Source organism: Ursus maritimus, unplaced genomic scaffold, assembly GCF_017311325.1.
Source record: "Ursus maritimus isolate PB19 unplaced genomic scaffold, ASM1731132v1 scaffold_16, whole genome shotgun sequence".
NCBI classification, from domain to species: Eukaryota; Metazoa; Chordata; class Mammalia; order Carnivora; family Ursidae; genus Ursus; species Ursus maritimus.
In genome coordinates, this window is record NW_024424008.1 from 11,614,300 (window position 1) to 11,637,504 (window position 23,205).

A 23,205-nucleotide genomic window follows, 5' to 3' on the forward strand; every position below is an offset into this window, starting at 1 on the left:
GTGTAATTCTAATCCCCCCACTTAACAGATGGGGAAGTGGAGGCCCAGAGAGCTCCTGTGTGGGGTACAAATAAAAGGAGGGAGCTCTTGAGAAAGACAGAAGAGGGGGTGCAAAGGCCTGGGGCAGCAGGGGCAGAAGGAGCTGGGGCAGAGGGGGGCTGAGCGCGGCCATCGGTTCCCACAGGGCACAGACACCACCATGTTGCATAAGTTGAACTCCCAGCACAAGCTGAACTCCAACTACATCCCCCCCAAGAACAACCATGAGACTCAGTTTGGGATCAACCACTTTGCAGGCGTCGTCTACTATGAGAGCCAAGGTACAGCGGGCTATCTGGGGCTGGGGCGTCTCCGCCTGTGCCCTCTCCAGCCCTTGCCCTTCTCCCGCCCAGGACAGGGTGGGGCCTGGAGCACAGAGCGGGAAGGGGCCTTAGGAAACCCTGGGCCCAGTGCTCTTTCTTTCTTTCTTTTAGAGATTTTATTTTATTATTTATTTATTTTTAAAGATTTTATTTGTTTGAGAGAGAGCATGCTTGAGCAGGGGGAGCCGCAGAGGGGGAGGGAGAAGCAGACTCACCGCTGAGCAGGGAGCCGCACGCAGGGCTTGATCCCAGGACCCTGGGATCACGACCTGAGCCACCCAGGCACCGCACCGCTGGGTGCCCGTCTTGTAGAGATTTTAATAAATGTGGTGAAGTGTATATAATACAAAATGTACCGTTTTAACAGTTTTTAAGGTTACAGTTCAGTGACATTAGGCACCTTCACAGTATCGTGCCACCGTCGCCACTATCCCTCCCCAGCGCCTATCCATCACCCCAGATAAGTACTGGTTGAGGAAAAATGTGCCCCTTTCCCCCAGTCCCTGGTAACCTCTATTCTATTTTCTCTCTCCATATATATATCTGACTACTCCAGAGATCTCATATAAGTGAAATCGTACAGTATTTGTCCTTTCGTGTCCAGCTTATTTCACCCCATAACGTCCTCAAGATTCATGTATGTTGTAACCTGTGTCCAAATTTCCTTCTTTTTTGTGGCTGAATACAATTTCATTATGTATGTATGTATAAGTGTGTGTCTGTGTGTGTGTATATATATATTTTGTTCATTCATCTCTTGATGCACATTTGGGTTTTAGCTACCGTGAATAGTGCCGCCATGAATATGGGTTTACAAATCTCTGTTCGAGTCCCTGCTTTCCATGCTTTTGGGTGCACTCAGTGCTCCTTTGTACAGGTGGGGAAGCTGAGGCTTGAAAGGGAAAGTTACCTATCTTTCCATGACATTGCCCATTAGGTGCCAAGCCAGGCCTAGAACCAGCCCCGCGACCCACTGAGATTCTCTCAGCAACAAGACCAAGTGTGAGCGTCGAAGGGGATGCATTTCCGTGCTCCTGGGACGTGCAGTTGGGTTCATTTTAAAGCTAGCGGTGAAGACGAGTCAGCCCACAGCCAGGGACCCCCTGAATTCTTGGAATTCTTGCAGACTGCCCTTGCGACTCTGCCCCCACCACCCTGGTCTAAAGGGCCACCTTGGCTGGGCATCAGTTGTCGTGTGTGTCTATATTGAGCTCTTGTGTTCAGCCTCCAAGGGTTTCACCTGCCTTCGAAGACCAGTGAAATTCAATACAAGCAAAGAGCCTTTGGTTTCATACTTCCTTGTTGAATTGTCCAGAAGGCTGACAAGTGTATGGGTGAGCCCTGCTGCAGGGCTGGAATCTGAGGCCCGCCCAGCCCTCCCTCAACTATTAGATTGTGAGATCTAACCTTGCTGTTAGAAGGAAGGAAGCCAACATTAAGTTTGAAGGGCTTTTGAGCAAACCAATGTGTCTGTTGTTAGGAGTAAAAGGATTGTATCAGGCCTCATGCTGTTGTGAGGATACAGATGGGAAAATTTAGTGCATTCTGCACAGTTCTAAACTTACAGAATGTTAGATCTGGAGGGAACACAAGCCTTACCTACTTTATGGATTAGAAACTGAGAGGGAAATGACTTGCCTAAGGTCACTAACAGCGTTGGGCTACTTTAAACAATTCTGCCAGCATTTCCTGGTTCGCAAAGTACTGTTTTAATCCAGCATTTCATTTACGAATCAGGAGGTGTTAGGTGTTCCGAACCGAACAAGAGTTTATAGGCACTGTCATTCCTATCGGACACCTGAAGCTGAGATCCAGAAGGGAACCATCCTAGGTCCCAGAGTGAGGCTGTTGTAGACTTTTGATTAGAGCCCACAATTCCATCCCAGCTCCAAAACCCACCCTTCCACTGCCGGGTGCCTCCTGTCACGCTCCCCTCCCCAGACACCGGGTGGGCAGCCCAGCGCTGGGTCTCTATGCTGTCTGCGAGCCCGCCAGCCTGAGTCCTGGGGCAAAGGGTGCTGCTTCTCTGCAGTGCTCTTCCTCATCGCGCCTCCCCCGCCCTTGGCCACTCCGTCTTCTGCCTCCCCCCAGCAAGACCCCCCCCCCTCCATTAACCAGTTCCTAGCTCCTCAGTCCCTGGGAATGGCGGGCCTCTCGGGGGTCTGTGAGGTGCTGAGGAGCCTCCCTGGGCTGGTGCTGGGAGTCCTAGGTTCAAGTGTTGGTTCTGCCCATGGCTGGCTGTGTGGTGTTAGACAGCTTGCTCAGCTTCTCTGAGCATTGGTTTCGCCCTTGCGGGATGGGGAAGATAGTCCCTGCCCACCCCCAGATAGGGGGCAGTCGTGAGCATCGGTGCTGGGAGGGCACTTTGTAGAACATGGCGCACTGTTCAATGCAAGGTATTTTAAATTCCTTTACTCTTAGCCGGACTGGCCCAACACCTACTCTCTCCCAGGTGACACACTTACTTACAGGGGCTTCTGATCCCTTCATTCAAAAGACTAAGGCTGGCACTGCAGGCCCTGGGTGGTTCCCTGAGGAAGGCAGCCCTGCCCTCCCTGGGGCCTGGGGCCTCTGCCCTCCTCTCTGAGCAGGTCTGGAAGGGGGGCTGTGTGGGGAGGGAGATGCGGCTCCCGTTCTGGCTCTGCCCCTCGCCCTCCTGTCATCTTGGACAAGCTGCTCTATCCAGGCCTCGGTGTTCCCTGCTGTAAAGTGGGTGTGGTTGAGCTCAGCGAAGTGCGAGGGTCTTCTTGGCTCAGACACCGTGGATTTGGGGAGCGGCTGAGCCTTGTCAGGCAGAAGCTGCCAGAGCTCTTGAGGTGTGGCCGACCGTTTCTTGCCACTGCCCAGGCTTCCTGGAGAAGAACCGGGACACCCTGCATGGAGACATCATCCAGCTGGTCCATTCCTCCAGAAACAAGTTCATCAAGCAGATCTTCCAGGCCGACGTCGCCATGGTAATGTCTGGGCGGGGTCTCTCTTGGGCAGGAAGGGCCCCCAGAAGCCAGGCCCATGCCTAGGCCCACCCTTGTCCAACAGCTTTGGCTGAGCTCCTCTGGCCGCGGAGTGAGGGCAGTGCTTTGTTGTGGTTCCAGGAGGGGGGCCCGGGGGCCTCCACAGTCCTCCCGTCTGGTCTTCCTGCTGTGTTGACTGGGTGGGGGGGCGGCCAGGCCCAGAGAATGGTGACATGAGAGGTCACAGAGTTCAGCCTGATCACGGTTTACCATGGGGGTCCCCCCAGCTGGACCTCCGGCCGCTCACAGGGGGCCTGGGAGCAGGGAGCACATCCAGCCTCAAGGACATGGATGGCTGTGGGCATATCAGAGAGACAGACACAGAGGGCGTGGGCACCGCAGCCGTGGGCCCCCTACTGGCGTGCAGAATGTCCCGCCCTCTGTCCCCAGAGTGGTGGTCTGGCAGACTCGTTCTCTGCATGATTCATTTCCTGTCTTCCTCCTGTCCCAGGGCGTCCTGAAGGGCGCTCAGAGGGACTCGTGGGGAGGGCAGAGCCGCTGCTGCTCGGTGCCAGCCCGGGTACCTGCACTGCTCCGGGCCCCTGGGAGCCCAGACCTCTTCCCCGAGGGACCTTCTTTCTCCCTGGTGGATTTTGCTCTCTGTTTTCTGACCCACCGCATTCTCCTTGCCCCCAACCCCATCTCGCCCTGCACTGTGGTTCCTGTTGTAGTTTCTCTGTGGTTACTCATCGGGCACTCTTCGTCAGTCGGCCGCTTCCATGAAGGTAAAAGAGCCCTGTCCGGGGCCAGTGGATGGTGGGCCAGGCCTCAGTGGCCCTGGGGCTGGGCTGTGGCCTTGGCCCCGTGGCTCTGAAGCTTGGGGAAAGGGCCGGCTTTTTTTTTTTTTTTTTTGAGTGTGTTTTTTGTGGAGTGGTTTGTGTAGTGGTTTCTTGTTTGTTTTGTTTCTTGAGTTGTGTGAACTGTGAGCCTCCCCATTTCTTGAAGGAGGAAACTGAGTCCTAGATAAAGAGGCGAGACTTGCCCAGCACGCCCCGTGAGCCAGGGGCCGGGCCAGCACGCCACTCCAGGTCTCCCACGTCCCCTGCCCCCTGAGTCTCTCTGCGGTATCAAGGCCTGCTTCCTCCGCCGGCCCTGCCACGTGCTTCCGTGTCCACGACTTGGTCCGACCCCCCGATAGCCTTGCAGCGCAGGAGGGGCAGCTGATAGCCTCTGCATTTTGCAGATAGGGGTCTGACGCTCAGAGGCGGGGGGTGACTCACCCCGAGGCACAGTATTCCGGGGCACTGGGACTAAAAGTCGTCACCCCCAGACCTTCTCAGGCCCGGAGCAGTGTCTGCGGTGTGCCTGGTGCCTGGCCACCGCCTTCAGGTCGTGGCCCCCACGGTGCTCTGGGCCCCGGGAGCGCCGGCTACCCCCCCCCCATCAGCAGCAGAGCTTTGCCATCCCTTTGCCTCTTTTTCCTTCTCTCTACCCTCAGTTTCCTCTCAGCCTAGTACCGATGTCCTCCCCATTTCGTCTTCGTGCTGAGTCTCCCTTCTTCCCTGCATGTCCGGCATCCCCCCGCTGCCCAGTGCCCCGTGGAGGGCCAAAACAGTGCCCGACAGCCACAGCAGCAACACGGGTGCCAGGAATGTCCGGAGCAGGGAGTGTAACTGGGCAGTAGCCTCTGTCCTCGGCCCGGGAATGGCCCTGAGACCCCACCCCCCAGGCCAGCACTGGGGCCCAGCTGCTGACCAGGCGAGTGTGGGGCCCCCGCCAGACTGGGGCCCAAGGGGCCAGAAGCTCCCGTGCCCAGCAGTCCCCACCCTGAGGCCCACGTGTCATAGGGCGGCAGCACTGGGGAGACAGGTGTGGCACTGGGCTCTTCCCCGCTCTTACCTCTTCTCCTCCGGTCCCCAGCCCACCCCTTCCAGGCTCAGCCATTCCTCCTGGTCTTAGGCAGCCCTGGAAGATCATAGAACCTTGTCTTCCCCACCTGCCCCTTCTGTTGTCTTTCCAGAGCACCTGGAGGCATCTGGGGAACTCTCCACAAACTTTCCTGTTCTGAGACTTCTTCCCCGGGACCCTAGGACTAGAACCCACTTGTTGAGGAACCGTGAAGAGGTCTAAGTGAAAGACCCTGGGGTCTCCAGAAATGGCTCCCTCTTGAGGGAGTTTTGGAGCACAGAGTTAGAGCATGACAGTGACACATTTGATCTTGATTATGTCTTCTTTCTGGGCCCCTTACATTTCTCACCTCCTCACTCCTCACAGCACCCCTGTGAGCAGTTAGTATCGTCCCCACATTACAGGCAGAGAAGCTGGGCCCCAGAGAGGCCACGGTGTGGGCTCAAGGTCACACCCTTTGTGACACAGGGGACGTGGATCCGGGTCTGTGTCAGGGAGGTATGGGAAGTTGTCCAAAGTCACACACCAGTGAGGGCTAAGGGGAAGCTTTGCAAGCCCCTGCTGTTTGTCTCTGCGAGCGTTGAGTGTCACCCCTCGCAAAGAAAAAACCTGTTTGGGGACTGCTGGAAGCATGCCAGCTCGGTTAGAGGGACACGGAAATCAGTTTGGTGAATGTCAAGTATTTAGTCACAGTTTATTGACGACAGTGCTTTATCTCGGGGTAGAAGCCCACACCGCCTCCTTCCAGTGATCTGAACCCGCCTCCTATGCTCCTCTCCAACCCCTAGATTTCCATCCTTTGACTCTAGTGTCTGCCTCCTGAGGTGGCCCTGGGCAGCCCCCCCACCCCCAGCCAGTGCTGCTGGAGGGACCGGCTGAGCCATGAGGTCTGCATTCTTCCAGGCCATCGAGCCCCCGATTAATGTCTAACCCCAGTCACACATCCCCAGGCCCTGAGTCCACTGGACTCTTACTCATGCTTTATGCAGGTGGCTTGTCACACCTGTGTGTCCCCAGCCCTGTGCATGTCCCGCTCAGGTGTCTGTCCCTCAGACCCCCTCTGGGGAGTCATTTAACACTGAGCTCTGGACTTTCTACTCCTACCTTTACCCCATTTCCAAATGTCTGCACATTCTCCCAGAAACCCATGAATATCAGAAAGGACCACCATTCCCCTCCATGAAATAAAACTGAATCAGAAACCCCGGGGGCCAGGAGGTGAGAGTAGACTCTAGGCTCAGCTCCCCTTCCGGCGCTCCTGCACTCAGAAACAAACAGTAACGGGTGCCCGTTCTGTGCCAGACATGGGCCTGCATCCTGGGGACAGAGCAGGGGGCAAAACAGAAAACAGCCTCTGTCCTCACGGAGCTTACATTCTGGCAGAAGGGAGAAAACGCTAATAAGTAGATAAAGAAGTCGAATAGATAGTACGTCAGAGGGTGAGGAGGGAGAAATGCCAGGGGTGGGGCTTTCAGTGTCGAAAATGGGGACCGGGGAAGGCTGGTGAGGAGGCGGGGTGCATCTGGAGGAGGAGCCCCGCAGGGAGGAGAAGCAGCAAGTGCACAGCCTTTGGGCCGGCCTGGTGCCCGGTGGCGAGCACAGGGCGGGGGTGGCTAGAAGCACGGAGACACTGTAGGTCACCGGGCCCAGATCCTGCAGGACCTTGTCAGTGCTTGCGAGGACGCCGGTGGTCACTCCTGACCTCGGCGGCTGTTGCAGGGCCCTGAGTGTGTCGGGTGGAGAGGCCTGGATTTGTGTTCTGACAGCCTTCCCCCGGCTGCCAGGTCGATCGTGGAGCAGAGGGAGCTGTGGAGTGTGGGGGACAGAAGCAGGGAGGTAGAACCAATATGGATTTTGGCATATCGGATATGAAAGAAGAGGAGCTGGGGGCGGTTCTTCGAGTTTGGCCTGAGTAGTTGGAAGTCGGACATTTCTGGGAGCCCATGGCCACTAGGAGCCAGTTCCGCAAAGTGTTGCCAATTGCCAGTTGTGCCAGGCCCTGGGCCACCACTGAAGCAAGGCAGACCTGCCTGTCCTCACTAGGCTCACAGGCCAGCAGGGAAGACAGACAGACAGAAGTAGTTCCGGAGTGATGATAGAAACCACAGAAAGGTTTGTGCCGTGTGTGCTGTATGGGTGTGTGCGTGCGGGCGTGCTCTGCGTATGCTGTGTGTGGGAGTGCGCGTCCGTGTCTGTGCCGTGCGTGTGCTCGGGGCGGGGGCTCTAACGCAGGCTGGGTGAAGCCCGACCCGGCCCGCTCCCCCTCCGAGGCACGGGGCGTCCGGTGCTGCGGCTGCGTCAGCTTCTGGGACGGTCGTGGGGGTCAGAGACCTGACAGTCACCCTACCCTGATGCAGAGACTCCCCAGCTTCCCTGGCAAAGTCCTAGAATATGTGCCAAATGGCACTAACACAGAGACCTGGCTCACTGCAGAAGAGCAAGTGTTGGCTGTTCCCGGCGAGCTCCATTTCTGCGGGGGGCACATGGTCTAACCTTCGCTCGCGTTAGACGCCTCTGCCCGCCCCCCAACACCTCACACCTCTACCGCCGCACTCCAGCACACCTGGCTGCGCTGCTACGGATAGCAGATAAAATTAGGTCTCATTTAAAACATAAAATCTTACAACACTAATCAAATTCACTGATAAGAAATTCTCACATAGATGAAGCTAGCAGGGAAACAGCAACATCAGAGTACTTTGGAATTGAGTTTGAATTCTAGGTCCAGTCTCGCAGGGTTGGTCTGAGATGTTCTGCTTCGTGGTTGTTTGTGGACCAGGCCCTCCCCCAGCACCCCGCCTCGTTTCGCAGCGTTCTGAGACGGGGACCCTGATGGGGAGGCGGTGCCAGCCAGCTCACCCAGATAGCGGCTGGTGGAGATCTGGGCATGTGGGCCTCGGGGCCCCTGGTGGGTGGCCTGGGCCTTCTTAGGAGGCTTATCTGGGCCTGCTGCCACCGGCTAATCCCACAGCGAAGGGACAGGGCACAGACAGCCCCCCCACCCCCAGCACGCACACAGGTTCCCAGGCTGCTGTTTACTGAGCCATACTCTGTGCCCACCCTCGTGACAGCCCCGACAGCGAGTGAGGTGGCACTGCTGCCATTTAGGACACAGGCTCAGTGCTGCTTAGGGAGCTGTGCAAGATCGCACAGGAGGTGGTGGGCCGGGGCCTGAATGTAGGTCTGTCCGACCCATCTCTAGAGTGGACCTTAGTGTCCCGAGGTGACCAAGTTCGGCTACTCATTTATTCCCGCCAAGGCAGAATGGAGACTGAGAGGGGCTGGGCCTTGCCCAGAATCATCCAGCAACCTGGGGAGGGGGGCATTCCCTGTGTAGCGCTCCTCCAGACCCAGGTCCCAGGGGTGCCCCAAGGGTGCATCTGAGGTCCAGCGCCAGCCCAGAGGAGGCCAAGTCACAGGACAACCCCAAGTGTCCTGCTAGCCTGCTTCCCTGGGGCGGCTCTCCCTCAGCCCCGAAGCCTGCTGACCGCCCCTGCTGCTTCCCTCCTGGCGGGCTGGGGGGCACAGGTCAGCCCCTCCCATCCCTGTGGTCCGTCCCCCCAGGGCGCCGAGACCAGGAAGCGCTCGCCCACTCTCAGCAGCCAGTTCAAGCGGTCGCTGGAGCTGCTGATGCGCACGCTGGGCGCCTGCCAGCCCTTCTTCGTGCGCTGCATCAAGCCCAATGAGTTCAAGAAGCCCATGGTGAGTGGCCCTGGTCCCCCGTCCCGTCAGCCAGGGCCCAGCCTGGGGCAGGGGGAGGGGCAGAGTGGGGGCTGGGCTGAGACTTTGTCGTCTTGGGGGAATGGCAGGGCATCTGAGGGCACCTGATAGAACCAGTTCCCACATACCGACTTACTGGAGGGAGCAGTTCCCCCGGAAAGAGCCTTGACTGCCGTGGGCTTGACTCTACCGCTTTTAAGCTGGGCTTAGCTCCTGGCAGCATTTCATGCAGTATGCATGAGGACTGCCTGGCACAGGAGTCAGCTGTGGTTCTTGCTGTGGCCCTGACTTTGAAAGCCCCCTATCCTTTGATCCAGCTAACTACCACCTCCTCCTTGAAGCCTTCCCAGATTCCTCTGACTGGTTGGGGATATTCTCATTTTTTGACTCCACTGAATAACATTTATTGGGCCTTTCCTGTGTGCCCGGCATGGGCCAGAGTCTCCCCACAGCTCCACTCCACCTTCCCAAGAGCCTGGGAAGGAGGGACCTGAAGGAGGGACCCACCGTTATGATTCCGCATTTGAGACGTATGACTGCAGACTCGGAGATTAAGGGGCTTGAGGCTAGAAGCTGGGAGCCCTGGCCAGCCCTCATTTAAGCTCTTTCTTTCTTTCTTTCTTAATTTTATTTTTATTTATTTATTTTTCTTTCATTTTTCTTTAATTTTTATTTATTTTTCTTTTTTTAATTTATATATATTTTTATTATGATATTTCCACAGCTCTGGGAGGTGTTGTTTACCACAAAGCTCTTCCCAGAGGCCCAGGGGGAAGCTGGGGCCTGAGGGGTCTGGGGAGTACGGAAGGAGGGAGGCCAGGGCTGGGCCAGGGAAAGTGCCGAGAGGGAAAGGAAACAGGTGGCGGAAGCCAGCCGGCTGCGTGCTGACCCTGCCCCCAGCCTGAAAACATTTCCCAGAGTGGGCTGGCCTGTCCCCCATGGGATTAGGACTGGGTCTGCAGGGGCATGAGGGTTACAGAGGGTTCTAGCTCTCCCTCTAGGGTAAAGGGTCTGGGGGGAAAGAGGCCAGGGCTCTGCCAAGGTAGTTGGGTACCCTCTCTCCTGTTCTGAGATGCTTCCAGAACCTTCTCTCGTCCCAGACCTCAGCATCTGTTGCCTGAACCTTAGCATCAGGACCTTCTCATTGGTCTCCTGTCTCTTTGCTCCAGTCCCCCTCCCGACTGCTGAGAGAGCCAGTCAGTCTCAGATGCAGCTCTGACTTGATCACTCCCTGCTGCGTCCCCAGCCTGGCCTCTGAGGCCCTCTCCAGTCCTTCTACAACCTGCTGCCATCACAAAAACCACTCTGTGCCCATGAAGAAAACTGTCTCTTCCTTAAGGCATTTTACTGCCAGCAGCCAGAAAGTTGTCAGAAGAGCTACAAATCTACTGTGGCTGTGATATGAAGGGCACTCCGTGGGGTTGTGCAAACGCTCGTCACCTGCACAACCACGACCCTGACGTGCATTAGCCTCCTGAGTCCCCATAAAGTCCGCGAACGTGCCCTGCGCTTTTAGGCTTCCATGCCTTTGCCCACGTGCCCCCTGCCTCCTCCAGTGCCCTTTCCCCTGACAGGGTTAGAGCCAAGACCGCCTCCTCCATGAAAGCCCCTCAAGATATCCTAAGGGGAGTTAAGCTGTTTCTCCTCTGTGCCCCCAAAGCATGCAGCTTGCCCCGAGTGAGGGTCTCATTCTGTGCTGTGAAGTAAGTTCGAGCGGTGGCTCTGGTTCGGTCTGCCCTGCTCCTCATGGGCTGTGTGGCTGGGAAAAGGCAGAGCGGGGCTGAGCTCCCAGCAGGAGTCCCGTGCGCTGATGCACTTGGCTCCGTGCCCGCCAGCTGTTCGACCGGCACCTGTGCGTGCGCCAGCTGCGGTACTCGGGGATGATGGAGACCATCCGGATCCGCCGGGCTGGCTACCCCATCCGCTACAGCTTCGTGGAGTTTGTAGAGCGCTACCGTGTGCTGCTGCCCGGAGTGAAGCCCGCCTACAAGCAGGTACAGGGCCGGCGTCAGGGACGGCGGGAGGGAGGGTCCCAGGTTTTCTCATGCGGTTGGTGTGCTGGGCTGGACGTGAGCTCGGCCACCTCAGGGATGGCTGCGGAAGTCCAGGAGGAGCCAGTAGAGGGCTTCCGAGGGCTTGGATCACCGTTCTCAACTGGCATGGCCTTCACACACGTGGTAGTGGACAAGACCAGGGCTGCCCAGTGGGCCCTGGATGTTAGCTGTGGAGAGGGTTTTGCAATCATCTGGCCCAGCTAAGGAGAAAACTGGGGGTCAGAGAAGGTGGGACCCGGCCACAGACACAGAGCATGTCAGGGGCAGAGCTGGAGCCAGAGTCCTGCCCCCTGGCCTTGGGAGGGACACTCAGGTGGCTTTCTCAATGGGGGGCTGCGCATTCCCTTGTGCACCCCTAGGACGACCTTCGGGGGACATGCCAGCGTATGGCTGAGGCCGTGCTGGGCACCCATGATGACTGGCAGATCGGCAAAACCAAGATCTTTCTGAAGGTGAGCATGGCCTCCGTCTGTGGCTGCCTCGTGGACCTGTGAGTTCCCCATCGCAGTGAGGACGGGGTCCCAGGGGCCTCTGCAGAGAAGCTGCGGCATCAGGCTGGTCAGTGCCGGCTCTTTGTGATCTTCCTCCCTTACAGTCTGTGATAGGGAGGGAGGATTAGGCCTCCTCCGTGGGGGAGGGGAAATTGGTGTTAAGACCATCTGTGATGGGGGGGATGAGGTCAGAGGTGGTTCACCAGGGAGGCCTGGATTCAAGCAGGACCCTGTGGTTGGTTGTCTGCCCTGGGATTTTGGGCAGCTCACTGGCCCTTTCTGAGCCTCATTTTCCCATCTGTAAAATGGGATGTGTTTGGGGGCGTGGGGCTCTTGAGTGTATCTTTAGACCCCTCCTGTGATTTCCTGCCGGTCAGGGTTCATCCTGGCTGAGGTAGGCCATGCGCTGCCCCCTCCCTCTGCCCTCTGCAGGGGCCTGTTCCCACCCTCCCTGAGCAACACTGGACAATGGGGCTGGACTTTGGGATGAGGCAGTTGGGAAGGGCCCAGGGCTGGGAGCAGGAAGCCGGGCCATGTGGTGTCTTGGCCTTGGAAGAGAGCTTGCTGGGAATTGGCGGGGCCGGCAGCTGCAGCAGGGACAGTGTGAGCTCCCAGCCTGCCTTCTTCCCCATTTCCATTTCCGATGTCCTGGGTGATGGGCAGGGCTCCTTCCTCTGGTGGGTGGGTGCGGCCCCGGCAACAGGGGATAGCTGTGGGAGGGAAGGGAGGAGCCAGCCCGGAGCTGGAGGGAATCTGGGGTCTAGTCTAATTCTTCTTTGGCTGAGGGGCCATGGGCCAGTCCCTTCATCTCCCCAGGTCTTCATTTCCTTGTCAGGAAAACGTGTCCACTATTCCCTGCCTGCTCAAATCATTACTGCCCTCTGCAAAGGGCGCTCTTTGTGCCAGGCCCAGGTGGGGCTTTTTATCCAGAATCCTGTTTAGTCACCATAGCAACCCTGGGACGTAGTACTGTCACGCCCATTTCAGAGGCTCAGAGAGGAGAAACCAGTTGCCCAGGAGGTACACTGACCTGGAGTGGCAAGCAGGGCTTCTAGCATGTGCGGGGAAGGGAGGAAGGGCAGGCAGCAGGATGGTGTCCAGTGCCAGAGAGCTCTGAGGACCATCCTCGTCCCCATTCTCACCTCCCGGGGCTCTCCAGAAATGCACTGTCATTTGAGAGCCCAGACATCTACTTCTCATTCACTCATTCAGACAGCCTTGGCCGAGCTGCTGCCCTGCTAGGCCCTGTCCACAGTGGTGTGGTCTGGGATTATCGGATGGGTGTGGCTCGGCCTCGCCAGGGCAGGGCCCCTGTCCGCCTGGTTCACTGCAGCCCCCACCCCCGCCCGAGCACTTAGCACTGTGTTGGCACCTGGAGACACTCTATTCATCTGTATTGACTGTATGGTGAGGTTTTGTCTAACCGGAGTGAGAAGAAACGAGGCCTGGAGAAGTGAGCAGGGCCTGGGTTATGGAGGGGCTGAGTACAGGGGGGACACTGGGCTCGACCCCGGGAACCAGGGGTTTTACTTTAAGGTCACCATCAGATTTATGTTTTGGGGGGGGTCCTCCCTGAGGGAGGACCAAGCGGGAGCGACAGAGGCCAGGAGAGAAATGGCAGGGCCCAGGTTAGGGACCCATGTGACAGACATTGAGAAAAGTGGGGGCTTGGGCAAAGATGGCCATAGGGATGAAGCCAGGGTGTAAATGGTGGGTTCTCTGACCCCAGGCAGTCAGATTAGGCTCCTCCTATGCCGTTTGTCCCATCCCGGCCTCTGGGAGGCAGCCACAAGCCAGGTCTGTCCCCACGGCCATGGGAGGCTATGCTATGGGGCCAGAGCAGGGCAGGGAGCCCTCGGCCTGGGCTCCAAGAGAAGGAAGGCAGGGCCTGTGTGCGGCAGCCTCAGCCCAGGACTGAGCTGGGGGCCCTGCGAGGGGGGTGGGGGTGCGGCTCAGGAGCTCTGCCCTCCAGGACCACCACGACATGCTGCTGGAGGTGGAGCGGGACAAGGCCATCACCGACAGAGTCATCCTCCTCCAGAAGGTCATCCGGGGTTTCAAAGACAGGTATGTGTCAGGACCAGCTCCCTCCCAGCTCACAAACCGATGTGTGTGCGTGTGCTGGGCTTGCCTCTGTCCCCCTGCGCGAACGCTAGGAATAAACACAGCCGTGTGCACACGTGGAAGCAAGAGCACAGGTACACAGCATGCGTGCGTGGTCGCGCGAACACGGATGACCGCAGACACGTGACTCACACAGCCCCACTTGTGCCCGGTAACACGGAACACGCCCCTCCGGACCGGCACGCACACGTGGATGCGTGAGGCACCCAGGCAGACACTCCTGTGTCTCGGATGCCTGATGCAATTTCCCAAAGAGGAAATTTGAGATTTTGTGAATCACGGAGCGTGTCCCATAGTCCACGTAAGGGGCACGTGTACAGCTGTGACGGTTCACGACTGGGCAGGGCTGACTCCGGAGTGTGATTTGGGCCCCACAAAACTCCATAACTTGCCCGTTTACCAGTACGTCGGGCCGCTCCCTCCCTCCCTCTCTCCATTTACTGTCTGTCAATCTGTCCTTCAGCTCATCTGCCCTTCTGTTAGTTCTTCTGTCCGTGTGTCCGTCCGCCCATCTGTCCATCCCCTCCCACAGCGGCTCACTCGCTCATGCGCACCCAGGCACTGGCTCGCCGGCTGTGTCACATGGGGCCGTACCCATCCTTCACTCCCCCACTGTTCGGTTCTACATTCAGCAGACACCTGCTGTGTGAGGTGTGGTCTCTTTGTCCTCCATCAGGTGGCAGGTGACTCATCCTGTGCGAGCTGCCTCACATGTGCAGGGGTCAGCATTGTGCGCACTCACAAACCGATGTGTGTGCGTGTGCTGGGCTTGCCTCTGTCCCCCTGCAGTGGATGACATGGGCTCTAGTCCCCAACTCCTCGAGTCTCTTTTCTCATCTATAAAATGAGGAAGTCAGTAATAAGTCATGTTCACAGTGTTCAAAGCTTCTAATCTTTGTATTATTTCCTTCACTTATCATTCATGCATTTCTTCATTCAGTAAAACCTTGTGAATGCCCACCTTAGCGGGCATATATGACAAGCCTGTGAGGCAGGCAGGGCAGGTGTTATTGTACCCATTTTACAGATGAGGAAGCTGAGGCACAGAGCAGCTGTATGTCTTTGCCCAAGGTCACATAGCTGGAAGACGCAGAGCTGGGACTCAGCCCTGCTCTCCTGATTCCAAGCCCCACCAGTCCCCTGGCTGCCTCTGGGCACTATGTCTTGGCTCGGAGATCCTCCCGTATCATGCTGCCATTTCAGATCTAACTTCCTGAAGCTGAAGAACGCGGCCACACTGATCCAGAGGCACTGGCGGGGCCACAACTGCCGGAGGAACTATGAGCTGGTGAGCCTCCCCAGGGGGCTGCTCCTTGCCCCACAAGGCCTTTGAACCAGCCCCATTGCCATAGCAGCAGGATGTACCTATGCCCAGGGCTGGTCAGCCTCCTGCCACTGCCCCCCAGCCCCTACCGTTCCTCCAGCCCAAAGTCCAAGCCTCCTTCTTGCAGCTGAAGCCGTCTGGTCAGCAAAGTTTGCGGCTTTTCTTCTGCAGTGGTTTTTCATGGGTTGTGAGCACCTGGGCCATTAGAGACCGTGGAGGGGGCTGGGAGCGGGCGTCACATGACCTCTGCAGGGTAACTGGCGGCAGCCTGGGCTTGGGGCTGGGGAGGCAGACAGGAAGGAGACCGGCTCCTGGTCTGAGAAGGGGGCCCCCCTTCAAGGGACACCAAGGGAGACCGCTCCCTAGAAAACTTGTCTGAGAGGAAACAAGGCTTCCCTGTGGGGAGCCCCAGTCTGAGAGAAGACCGCGCTGTGCGCTGTGTCTTTGGGGCAGTGCTAGGGGAGCCCCGCGCCGCGACCGTCCCGCGGGCAGGGCCGGCCTGGAATGGGGCCGCAGGCTCTGAGCCGTTGGTGTCCTTGCAGATGCGGCTGGGCTTCCTGCGCCTGCAGGCCCTGCACCGCGCCCGGAAGTTGCACGGGCAGTACCGCCTGGCCCGCCGGCGCATCATCGAGTTCCAGGCCCGCTGCCGCGCCTACCTGGTGCGCAAGGCCTTCCGCCACCGGCTCTGGGCCGTGCTCACCGTGCAGGCCTATGCCCGGGGCATGATCGCGCGCAGGCTGCACCGGCGCCTCAGGGCCGAGGTGAGGGCTCCACCGCAGGCGGGCAGGTCACCCCCCCCCGCCCCCCCCCGCAGGGGCTGCGCCGACAGAGGGGATCTAGGACCCTGCCTCCTCTGCGGACGCACACAACTGCGATCACACCCCTTATTTTCGTCCTCCCGGCCAAGGGCAGGGTCTGGGGCCCCAGTCACCCTCGTGGTGAATCTGGTTTGGCTTTGGGAATCCGCAATGCCCCCGACCTGCCGTGTGACCTGGAGAAGGTCTCTGATGCCTCGGTTTCCCTCTCTGCCAAATCATTTGGCAGGGTCGCTCCCCATCCCAGAACTCAGTGGGGGGGCGGGGGCGGAGCTGGCAGGAAGCCCCGCGAGGGCGCTCACCCGCTGGCCGCCCCTTCCCTCAGTACCTGCGGCGTCTGGAGGCTGAGAAGATGCGGCTGGCAGAGGAGGAGAAGCTCCGGAAGGAGATGAGCGCCAAGAAGGCCAAGGAGGAGGCTGAGCGCAAGCATCAGGTGAGCTGAGCGGCTCAGCCCTCAGACGTCCCTTCGCCGGCTCGAAAGCACTGGCAATCCGTCATCTGTCCACGCAGCCTGCGCGGTGGGTGTCTGGTCCTGTGCCGGGCCTGAGGACGAGGGGCTGTGGCTCCGAGTGGGAGGTTCTGTGCCCTCAGGAGCACTTTTCCTAGCTGGGAGAGAACGCGCGCATGAAAAGCCTGAGCCGGGTGAGAGCACCCAGTCTGGGAGCCCCCAGCCATGTGTGGCTCTGGAGTGCTTGAAAGGGCACCGGGCTCTAAGTGCAAAATACACACTAGATTTTGAAGACAGTAAAAAAAAAAAAAAAAAAAAAGGAATATGGAATCTCTCAGTACTATTTTAAAAATAATAATAACATGTTTACATAATATTTTGGAAATATTGGGTTAAATAAAATATATTATTAAAATAGATTTCACCTATTTCTTTTTACTCTTTTAAACAAAGCCACTACATACATGGCTTGCATTCTATTTCTATTGGACAGTGCTGGTCCAGAGCCTCAACCCAACGGCTGTGGGATTTCTGGGTTGGTATGGTCCCTTCCAGCTGGGAGGCATGAGCAGGCTTCCTGGAGGAGGTGGTTCCCAGCTAAGCCCTGAAGGGCGGCGGCATTGCTCTCGGCTTATCTGGAGGCTTCTCTGTGGCTGGATGCTGGGCATCTGTCTGCATTGGACGGTGATGGCAGGGCCAGGCGAGGCCGAGGATGGAGAGGCCCGAGGCTCAGTCCTTGCCAGCAGTCGGGAGGGCCGCGGTGGAGGTCGGAACTGAGGCCTGGTTGCTGCAGGGGCTCTTCTGGGCTCCCTGAAGAAGGCTTGCTCCCTGAGGCTGTCCCTCTGTATCACACCAACCTCCCAGGAGCGCCTGGCACAATTGGCTCGTGAGGACGCGGAGCGGGAGCTGAAGGAGAAGGAGGAAGCTCGGCGGAAGAAGGAGCTCCTGGAGCAGATGGAGAGGGCCCGCCACGAGCCCATCAACCACTCGGACATGGTGGACAAGATGTTTGGCTTTCTGGGGACTTCAGGCAGCCTGCCAGGCCAGGAGGGCCAAGCACCTAGTGGCTTTGAGGTACCAAGCTGGGGACGGGCTGGGGACAGGACCCAGTGTGACAGCCCTCCCTCCTTTCATGCCTCTTTATATTAAAGTCCACCTGGTTCCCTCTGAGCAAAGGGCAGCAGTGATGACGTGTGGCCCTTCCCTGTCCGGCTGTCAGCTTGCTGTGTGACCTTGGGCCAGTCACTGTCTCTCTCCAGGGCCATTTATAAACTTTCACTCGTGTATTGAGGACCTGCCACGTGCCAGGCTCTGTTTGGGTCTTGAATAGCATGACACAGTTCCACCCTTGGGGAGGAAGAGCTGGCCCCACAGGGACAGGTTGGGGGGGCTTTGGCCCAAGTCTGCTCCCACGGCAGGGAGCTCATCTGGCCTCCTCAGGACCTGGAGCGTGGGCGCAGGGACATGGTGGAGGAGGACCTGGACGCCGCGCTTCCCTTGCCCGACGAGGATGAGGAGGACCTCTCCGAGTATAAATTCGCCAAGTTCGCGGCCACCTACTTCCAGGGCACGACCACACACACCTATACCCGGCGGCCGCTCAGGCAGCCGCTGCTATTCCACGATGACGAGGGCGACCAGCTGGTGAGGCCTGGGGCTGCGTGGGTACCCAGGTGGCAGGGCCCCGGGGGGCGGGACGAGGGCCGACCTCACACTGGTGCCCAGCCTGGGCCCGGGCCACATGGGCGCCGTCTCAAGGAGCAGTGGTGGCCCTCGTGCGGCCCCCTCTGGCCCCCTCCCCAGACCCCCAGGCTATTGTGATGGTTCAGCCATGCTCTGTACCTGTGCCCTCCGACACACGGGCTCTGCCCCAGGCGGCCCTGGCGGTCTGGATCACCATTCTGCGCTTCATGGGGGACCTCCCCGAGCCCAAGTACCACACGGCCATGAGTGACGGCAGTGAGAAGATCCCCGTGATGACCAAGATTTACGAGACCCTGGGCAAGAAGACGTACAAGAGGGAGCTGCAGGCCCTGCAGGGCGAGGGCGAGGTGAGGCCCAGCCACCGGCCGTGTCCTCCCAGGCCCGTCGGAAGGGCTGCCCGGCTTCCCCAGCCTCAGGGGAATCCCCAGAAGGAGCGCCCCAAAATTTGCCTCCACCTCACCTCCGTGACCCCCACTCTCCTCCGTCTACTTGTGAGAACAAATGTGTGCACATTTTGTAAACTGCAAAGTGCAGATCATCACCCGGGGAGGCCTTTGCCGTCCGAGCCCGCGGCAGTAGTGACCCACTGCGAGGCACTGGGCAGCTTCCTACACTTTCTGAGTCTCTGCTTTCCTGTTCTGGATGGTGCAGGGAAGTGGGGGGCGAGGGGGCGGCAGTGTGGGGTATACCTCGTAGTTGTTAGCGTGGAGGCGAGCCCACCCTCTAGCCCTAGCTCCGTTGTCCATTGCCTTTGTCATTCCTCGGGGCCCAGTCGCTTGACCCTGACCCCTGTTTGTCCTGCAGGCCCAGCTCCCAGAGGGGCAGAAGAAAAGCAGCATGAGGCACAAGCTGGTGCACTTGACCCTGAAGAAGAAGTCCAAACTGACAGAGGAGGTTAGAGAAGACCCTGGGCTGCCTGAGGAGATGCGGGCTGGGGCCAGGCTGAGCTTGGGGACTGCAGCTGCTCCTGTTCCCGGGGGCTTGGGCTGGACCGTGTGGGGAGCCACTGGGCAGATAGGAGCACCTGGAAGGGGGTGGTGAGCTCAGGCTGGGGCCAGATCCTGGAGGGCTTCCCAGAAGAGGGGACTGGAGAGCTGGAGAGGGCTGGAGTGGCCCATGGTGAGAGGGAGGACAGTTCCTGCCAGCGCAGGGACCCATTGCATTTGATCCAAGGACATTTCAGACTCTGCGAACTTTCTGTGGGCAAGAGTGCCCATGGGACATTAACACTACTAATTCGTTTGAACTCTCGTTTAGTCGCCAGGCCTTTTCTGAGAGCCATCCTGGCCCAATGCTCCAGGATTATGCAGGCTGGGAGGGCAGCAGACACTAACCAAGGCATTTACGGTGCAGGGGACTGGCTCTCTCAACCCCTTACGTTCCCACACAGCAGTCCCTCTGCCTAAAAGTCCTCCTTCCTCTTTTCTGCCTGGGTGTCACCTCCTCCAGGAAGCCTGCCCAGATCCCTCTGCAGTACAGGCACACTCCATCAGGGCTTCCACAGCCTGCATTGTCTCTGCCATTGTCCTCTTCCCCATCTGAGGCTCAAATCCAGTTCTGCAGCCACGTGGCCCCAGATTTGAATCCTGGCTCTGCTGCTGGGTGTCTGAAAGGCCCAGGTTGCGGGGGGTGGAAAGGCCCACTGGTGGGCTCTGGGGAGGATGGCGTGAGAGCACAGCTGTGGGTGTTCCATAGAGGTGAGGACCTCCTCCACCCCTCCCGCCTATAGGGGCACGCTCCTGCCGCTTGCCCCTCTCAGTCTAGGGCTCTGGGCAGGGTGCAGGCTGGCGCGGTGGGCTGTGGGGAACCAGAGAGGAGAAACGTGTCTGTCAGAACCCAGGCCTGGAGCTGTTCACGGAGGGGCAAGGGCACCGGGGACTGGTGATGGTGACTGGGTGGTTGGACCCAGGGTATATTCTGGGTGTCAGAGTTGTGTGTGGAGTTGTGGCCCACCGTGGAGAGATAGGGGTCAGACGAACAGGTCCCTATCCTGGCTGAAAGGAGGGCTTCCGTGGGGGAGGGGGTGTAGGGTGGGGTCAGGGAGCCTGCAGAGGAGCCTTGTCCCTGGGAGGGGGCACCGGGCCCGCGCTGCCTAGTTGTCTGGGCCAGTCATCCTTCTGCACAATGCTGGGGGCGGATAGCGCTGGGGCCATGACAGCACTGGGAAGCCAGCTCTCCTGGCCACTCTCAGGATCTGCTCTCCAGGGGAGCGGGCAGACTCACACAGGTGGCAGGGCCCCCCTCCGTCTACCCTGCCTGGGGCCAAGCCTCGTCCCCTCCTCTGGCCCAGGTGACCAAGAGGCTGCATGACGGGGAGTCTACTGTGCAGGGCAACAGCATGCTGGAGGACCGGCCCACGTCCAACCTGGAGAAGCTGCACTTCGTCATTGGCAACGGCATCCTGCGGCCGGCGCTCCGGTCAGTGCCAGTGCCTCTCAGAGTGTGGCCCTGCAAGGCTTTTGGTGGCATGAGTTGTGGCTTTGTCACCTTGGCGACGGAAGAAGCCAAACAGGCCTGGGTTTAGCTCCGCTGCTAGCTAGTCATGTGACCTTGATAGAGTTAGTTCATCTCCGTGAACCTCAGTTCCTTCATCTGTAAAGAGGCAATAATCACAGCACCTACCTGATAGGCTTGCGGGCAGATGGAACTCTGGAGAGCATGTAAGACAAGACCCGCGTCTAGGCACGATTGTTCTCACGATCGGATGCTTCTCCTGCTGTAGACCCATCCCTGCCAGCTCTGGCCCGTGGACAGGGTTACTGCGGTTAGCGTGCCCGCGAAGCCTGCAAGTGCCTCCTTTGTTCAGGTCCCCGGGGTGTTGCGGAGGGGACGGGATGATCTCAGCATCACCAGGAGCAATAAAGGAATCGAGTCAGCTAGGTCAGAGGAGGGAAGACGGGGCGTTTCTGAGACTCTATCAGCACAAGATGGTCAGTTAGGAGAGCTGATCCCATGAATCTGTGCATACTGGCTGGGAGGAATGCAGGATGAGCCCGGGGCAGGGGGTTGAGCCCATTTTACTGGTGGAAAAACTGAGGTCCAGAGACGGGAAGAGACTTGCCCCAGGGTCCTAGCCTCCCAGACGTCCTCCCTTCCAGTCAGACCCCCTTTCACTGCTCCTGGAAGCCAGTTACTACCTCACCGGAGATGGTCAGGCACCCAGGGCCACCTGACTCCAGCAAGAAAAGGTAGCTGTCCAGGGTGTGTTGAAGGGGCAAGAATTTGCCTCCCACTTGTCTCACTATCGGACCTAAAGTCAGTCCTGGAGAACACAGTGCCGGGAGCCCTGGGCTAAGAGTCAGAAGGCTGGGTGTTGGGTCTGAGAGGCCATGGCTAATCCTTCCCTTCACCTGGCCTAGGCTCCCAAGGGCAGGTGAGAAAGCTTTTACTGGTCTGTGACGAGGTGGGAAAAATATGAGGTGGTTTCTAAAGCTAAATTTGATTTATTGAAAGAACTGTTCTTTGTTCTGCGATTTTACCCTTTCTAATTTTTCGGGTATTTAAATTATGTTTGTTTTATGAAATGATTGTGATACAGATGGTGGGCAGATTGTGTGTGTACGGTGTGTTTTAAATGACCTTATTTGTCATGATAAAAAGTGAGCAACGTCAGAATTAATTTTGAAGTTGCGCTGGCCCCTGAACCCTGAAGATCTGGGTGCCACTGAATCAGATAATCGCTCCTTCCTGCCCAGGCTTGCCCTTCTGAGAGGGAAGCGCGGCCATGAGTGCCCCCTGGTGGTCACTTAGTTGTCAACGTCCTGTCCTTGGCCCCATGGGGCAGCTAGCCTTTATTGAGGATTTGCTGTGCCAGGTGCTTTCTAAGCCTTGGCTCTTTTCTTTTTCTTTCTTTTCTTTTCTTTTTTTTTCTCCACAGAAAGCCTGTAAGGAAGGTTTTATCTTTCCCCTTAAAATGAAAACAAAACCAAACCAAACTACCTTCATTGCTTTGATCTGATTACAAAAGTAATACATGGCGACTTAAGTATTGTATTCAAACATTACGGAAATGCAGCGAGTGAAAGTCGACCCCCACCCCTTCCATCTCCCAGACAAACTCCCCAGATGTGTTTGCTGTTTCTGCTCTTCCGGTTGCCGTCAGTAGAAACTGTACCTGCTGCCATGCCTATGGGCTGGGCTGGGAGGGGTGAACTCACCTGCCCAGGCCACCCAGCTGCTGAGGGACAAGGCAGGACAGCCCATGCTTCTCACCAAAGTGACCACCAGTGGCCGTGGCCGCTGTGTCCCAGAGCAGGAGGCGCACCCCCCTCTGGATCCTGGGGGCCTGACTGTGCGTCTGGATCGGAGTCAGGGACATGCCTCACGCCTGATGCACCCGCCTCCAAAGCAAGACCCTCTTCAGTGGCTCCACCGCCTTCCCCGGTCGGCACCTCGCCCCCTCCTCCCGGGTGGTCTGGGGCAAGCAGGAGAGGACCGCGTGTTGTGTGGCCCCCCTGTGGCCGGGCGGCGGAGGGGCCGGGCTTATCCTCTGAGGCTGTCTCCCTTCCTTGCTTGTCTGCCTAGGGACGAGATCTACTGCCAGATCAGCAAGCAGCTCACGCACAACCCCTCCAAGAGCAGCTATGCCCGGGGCTGGATCCTCGTGTCTCTCTGCGTGGGCTGCTTCGCCCCCTCCGAGAAGTTCGTAAAGGTAGGGGGCGCTTGGCCTCCCAGGGCGGGAAGGGCATCAGAGGAGAGAGCAGGGGAGGAAGCACAGCGGGGCTTGGCGAGGAGGCCCTAGCTGGGCCGTCTCCTCTCAGGCCTACAGTTCCCGCCACCTTGTCCTGCCGTCCTCCCAGGATCCCAGCCCCTCACTCTGTTCTCCCCTCGGCCTCTTTTGGTTTACTGAATTTGACAGCATCTCCTGGCCCCTCCACTTACCGTCTTGGAGCAGGCACTGTGGCTGATTTCAGGCCACTTTCTTGACTGCAACTCAGTGCCAGGCCCTGGGTGCTGGGGGCACGGAGGCAGAGTGGGCAGCAGAACCAACCCCGGCGGCCAGTGCCCTGAGGAGGAGAGCACTCTCCCAGTCGGGAGAGGTCGGGGAGCAATTACACTGGGTGAAGAGAGAGGGGGAATGGTGTGTGGGGTGAGGCGGGAGGCACAGCTGAGACCAGACAGGGTCAGAATGTGGCGGCCTTGCTGCCAGCCTGCTCCCAAAGGCAGCAGGGCTGAGCCCAGAAGCAGTGGAGGGATGAGGGTGGCTGGGCCTCGAGCAGGTCCCGAGTGTGGGTGGAAGGGCTGGACGTAGGAGACCTGGGCAGGCCGCTGTGATGGTCTCGGGCGGTGGGGGGGGGGGGGGGG

At 58.4% G+C, this 23,205-nt stretch overlaps 1 protein-coding gene across 3 annotated transcripts in view; it reads left to right on the top strand.

Moving 5' to 3' along the window:
- The window catches only part of MYO7A (myosin VIIA), a 63,230-nt gene that overhangs the window by 17,571 nt on the left and 22,454 nt on the right, over nucleotides 1-23,205 (top strand). For all 3 annotated transcript variants that reach the window (XM_040630892.1, XM_040630893.1, XM_040630894.1), the window contains exons 12-26: nucleotides 185-320; nucleotides 3,210-3,316; nucleotides 8,786-8,923; nucleotides 10,777-10,935; nucleotides 11,355-11,447; nucleotides 13,459-13,553; nucleotides 14,814-14,898; nucleotides 15,477-15,695; nucleotides 16,075-16,182; nucleotides 17,062-17,271; nucleotides 17,638-17,841; nucleotides 18,072-18,248; nucleotides 18,706-18,795; nucleotides 20,192-20,319; nucleotides 22,426-22,552. In XM_040630892.1, coding sequence (XP_040486826.1) covers nucleotides 185-320; nucleotides 3,210-3,316; nucleotides 8,786-8,923; nucleotides 10,777-10,935; nucleotides 11,355-11,447; nucleotides 13,459-13,553; nucleotides 14,814-14,898; nucleotides 15,477-15,695; nucleotides 16,075-16,182; nucleotides 17,062-17,271; nucleotides 17,638-17,841; nucleotides 18,072-18,248; nucleotides 18,706-18,795; nucleotides 20,192-20,319; nucleotides 22,426-22,552 — 2,076 coding nt within the window. The remainder of the gene's footprint in view (nucleotides 1-184; nucleotides 321-3,209; nucleotides 3,317-8,785; nucleotides 8,924-10,776; nucleotides 10,936-11,354; nucleotides 11,448-13,458; nucleotides 13,554-14,813; nucleotides 14,899-15,476; nucleotides 15,696-16,074; nucleotides 16,183-17,061; nucleotides 17,272-17,637; nucleotides 17,842-18,071; nucleotides 18,249-18,705; nucleotides 18,796-20,191; nucleotides 20,320-22,425; nucleotides 22,553-23,205) is intronic.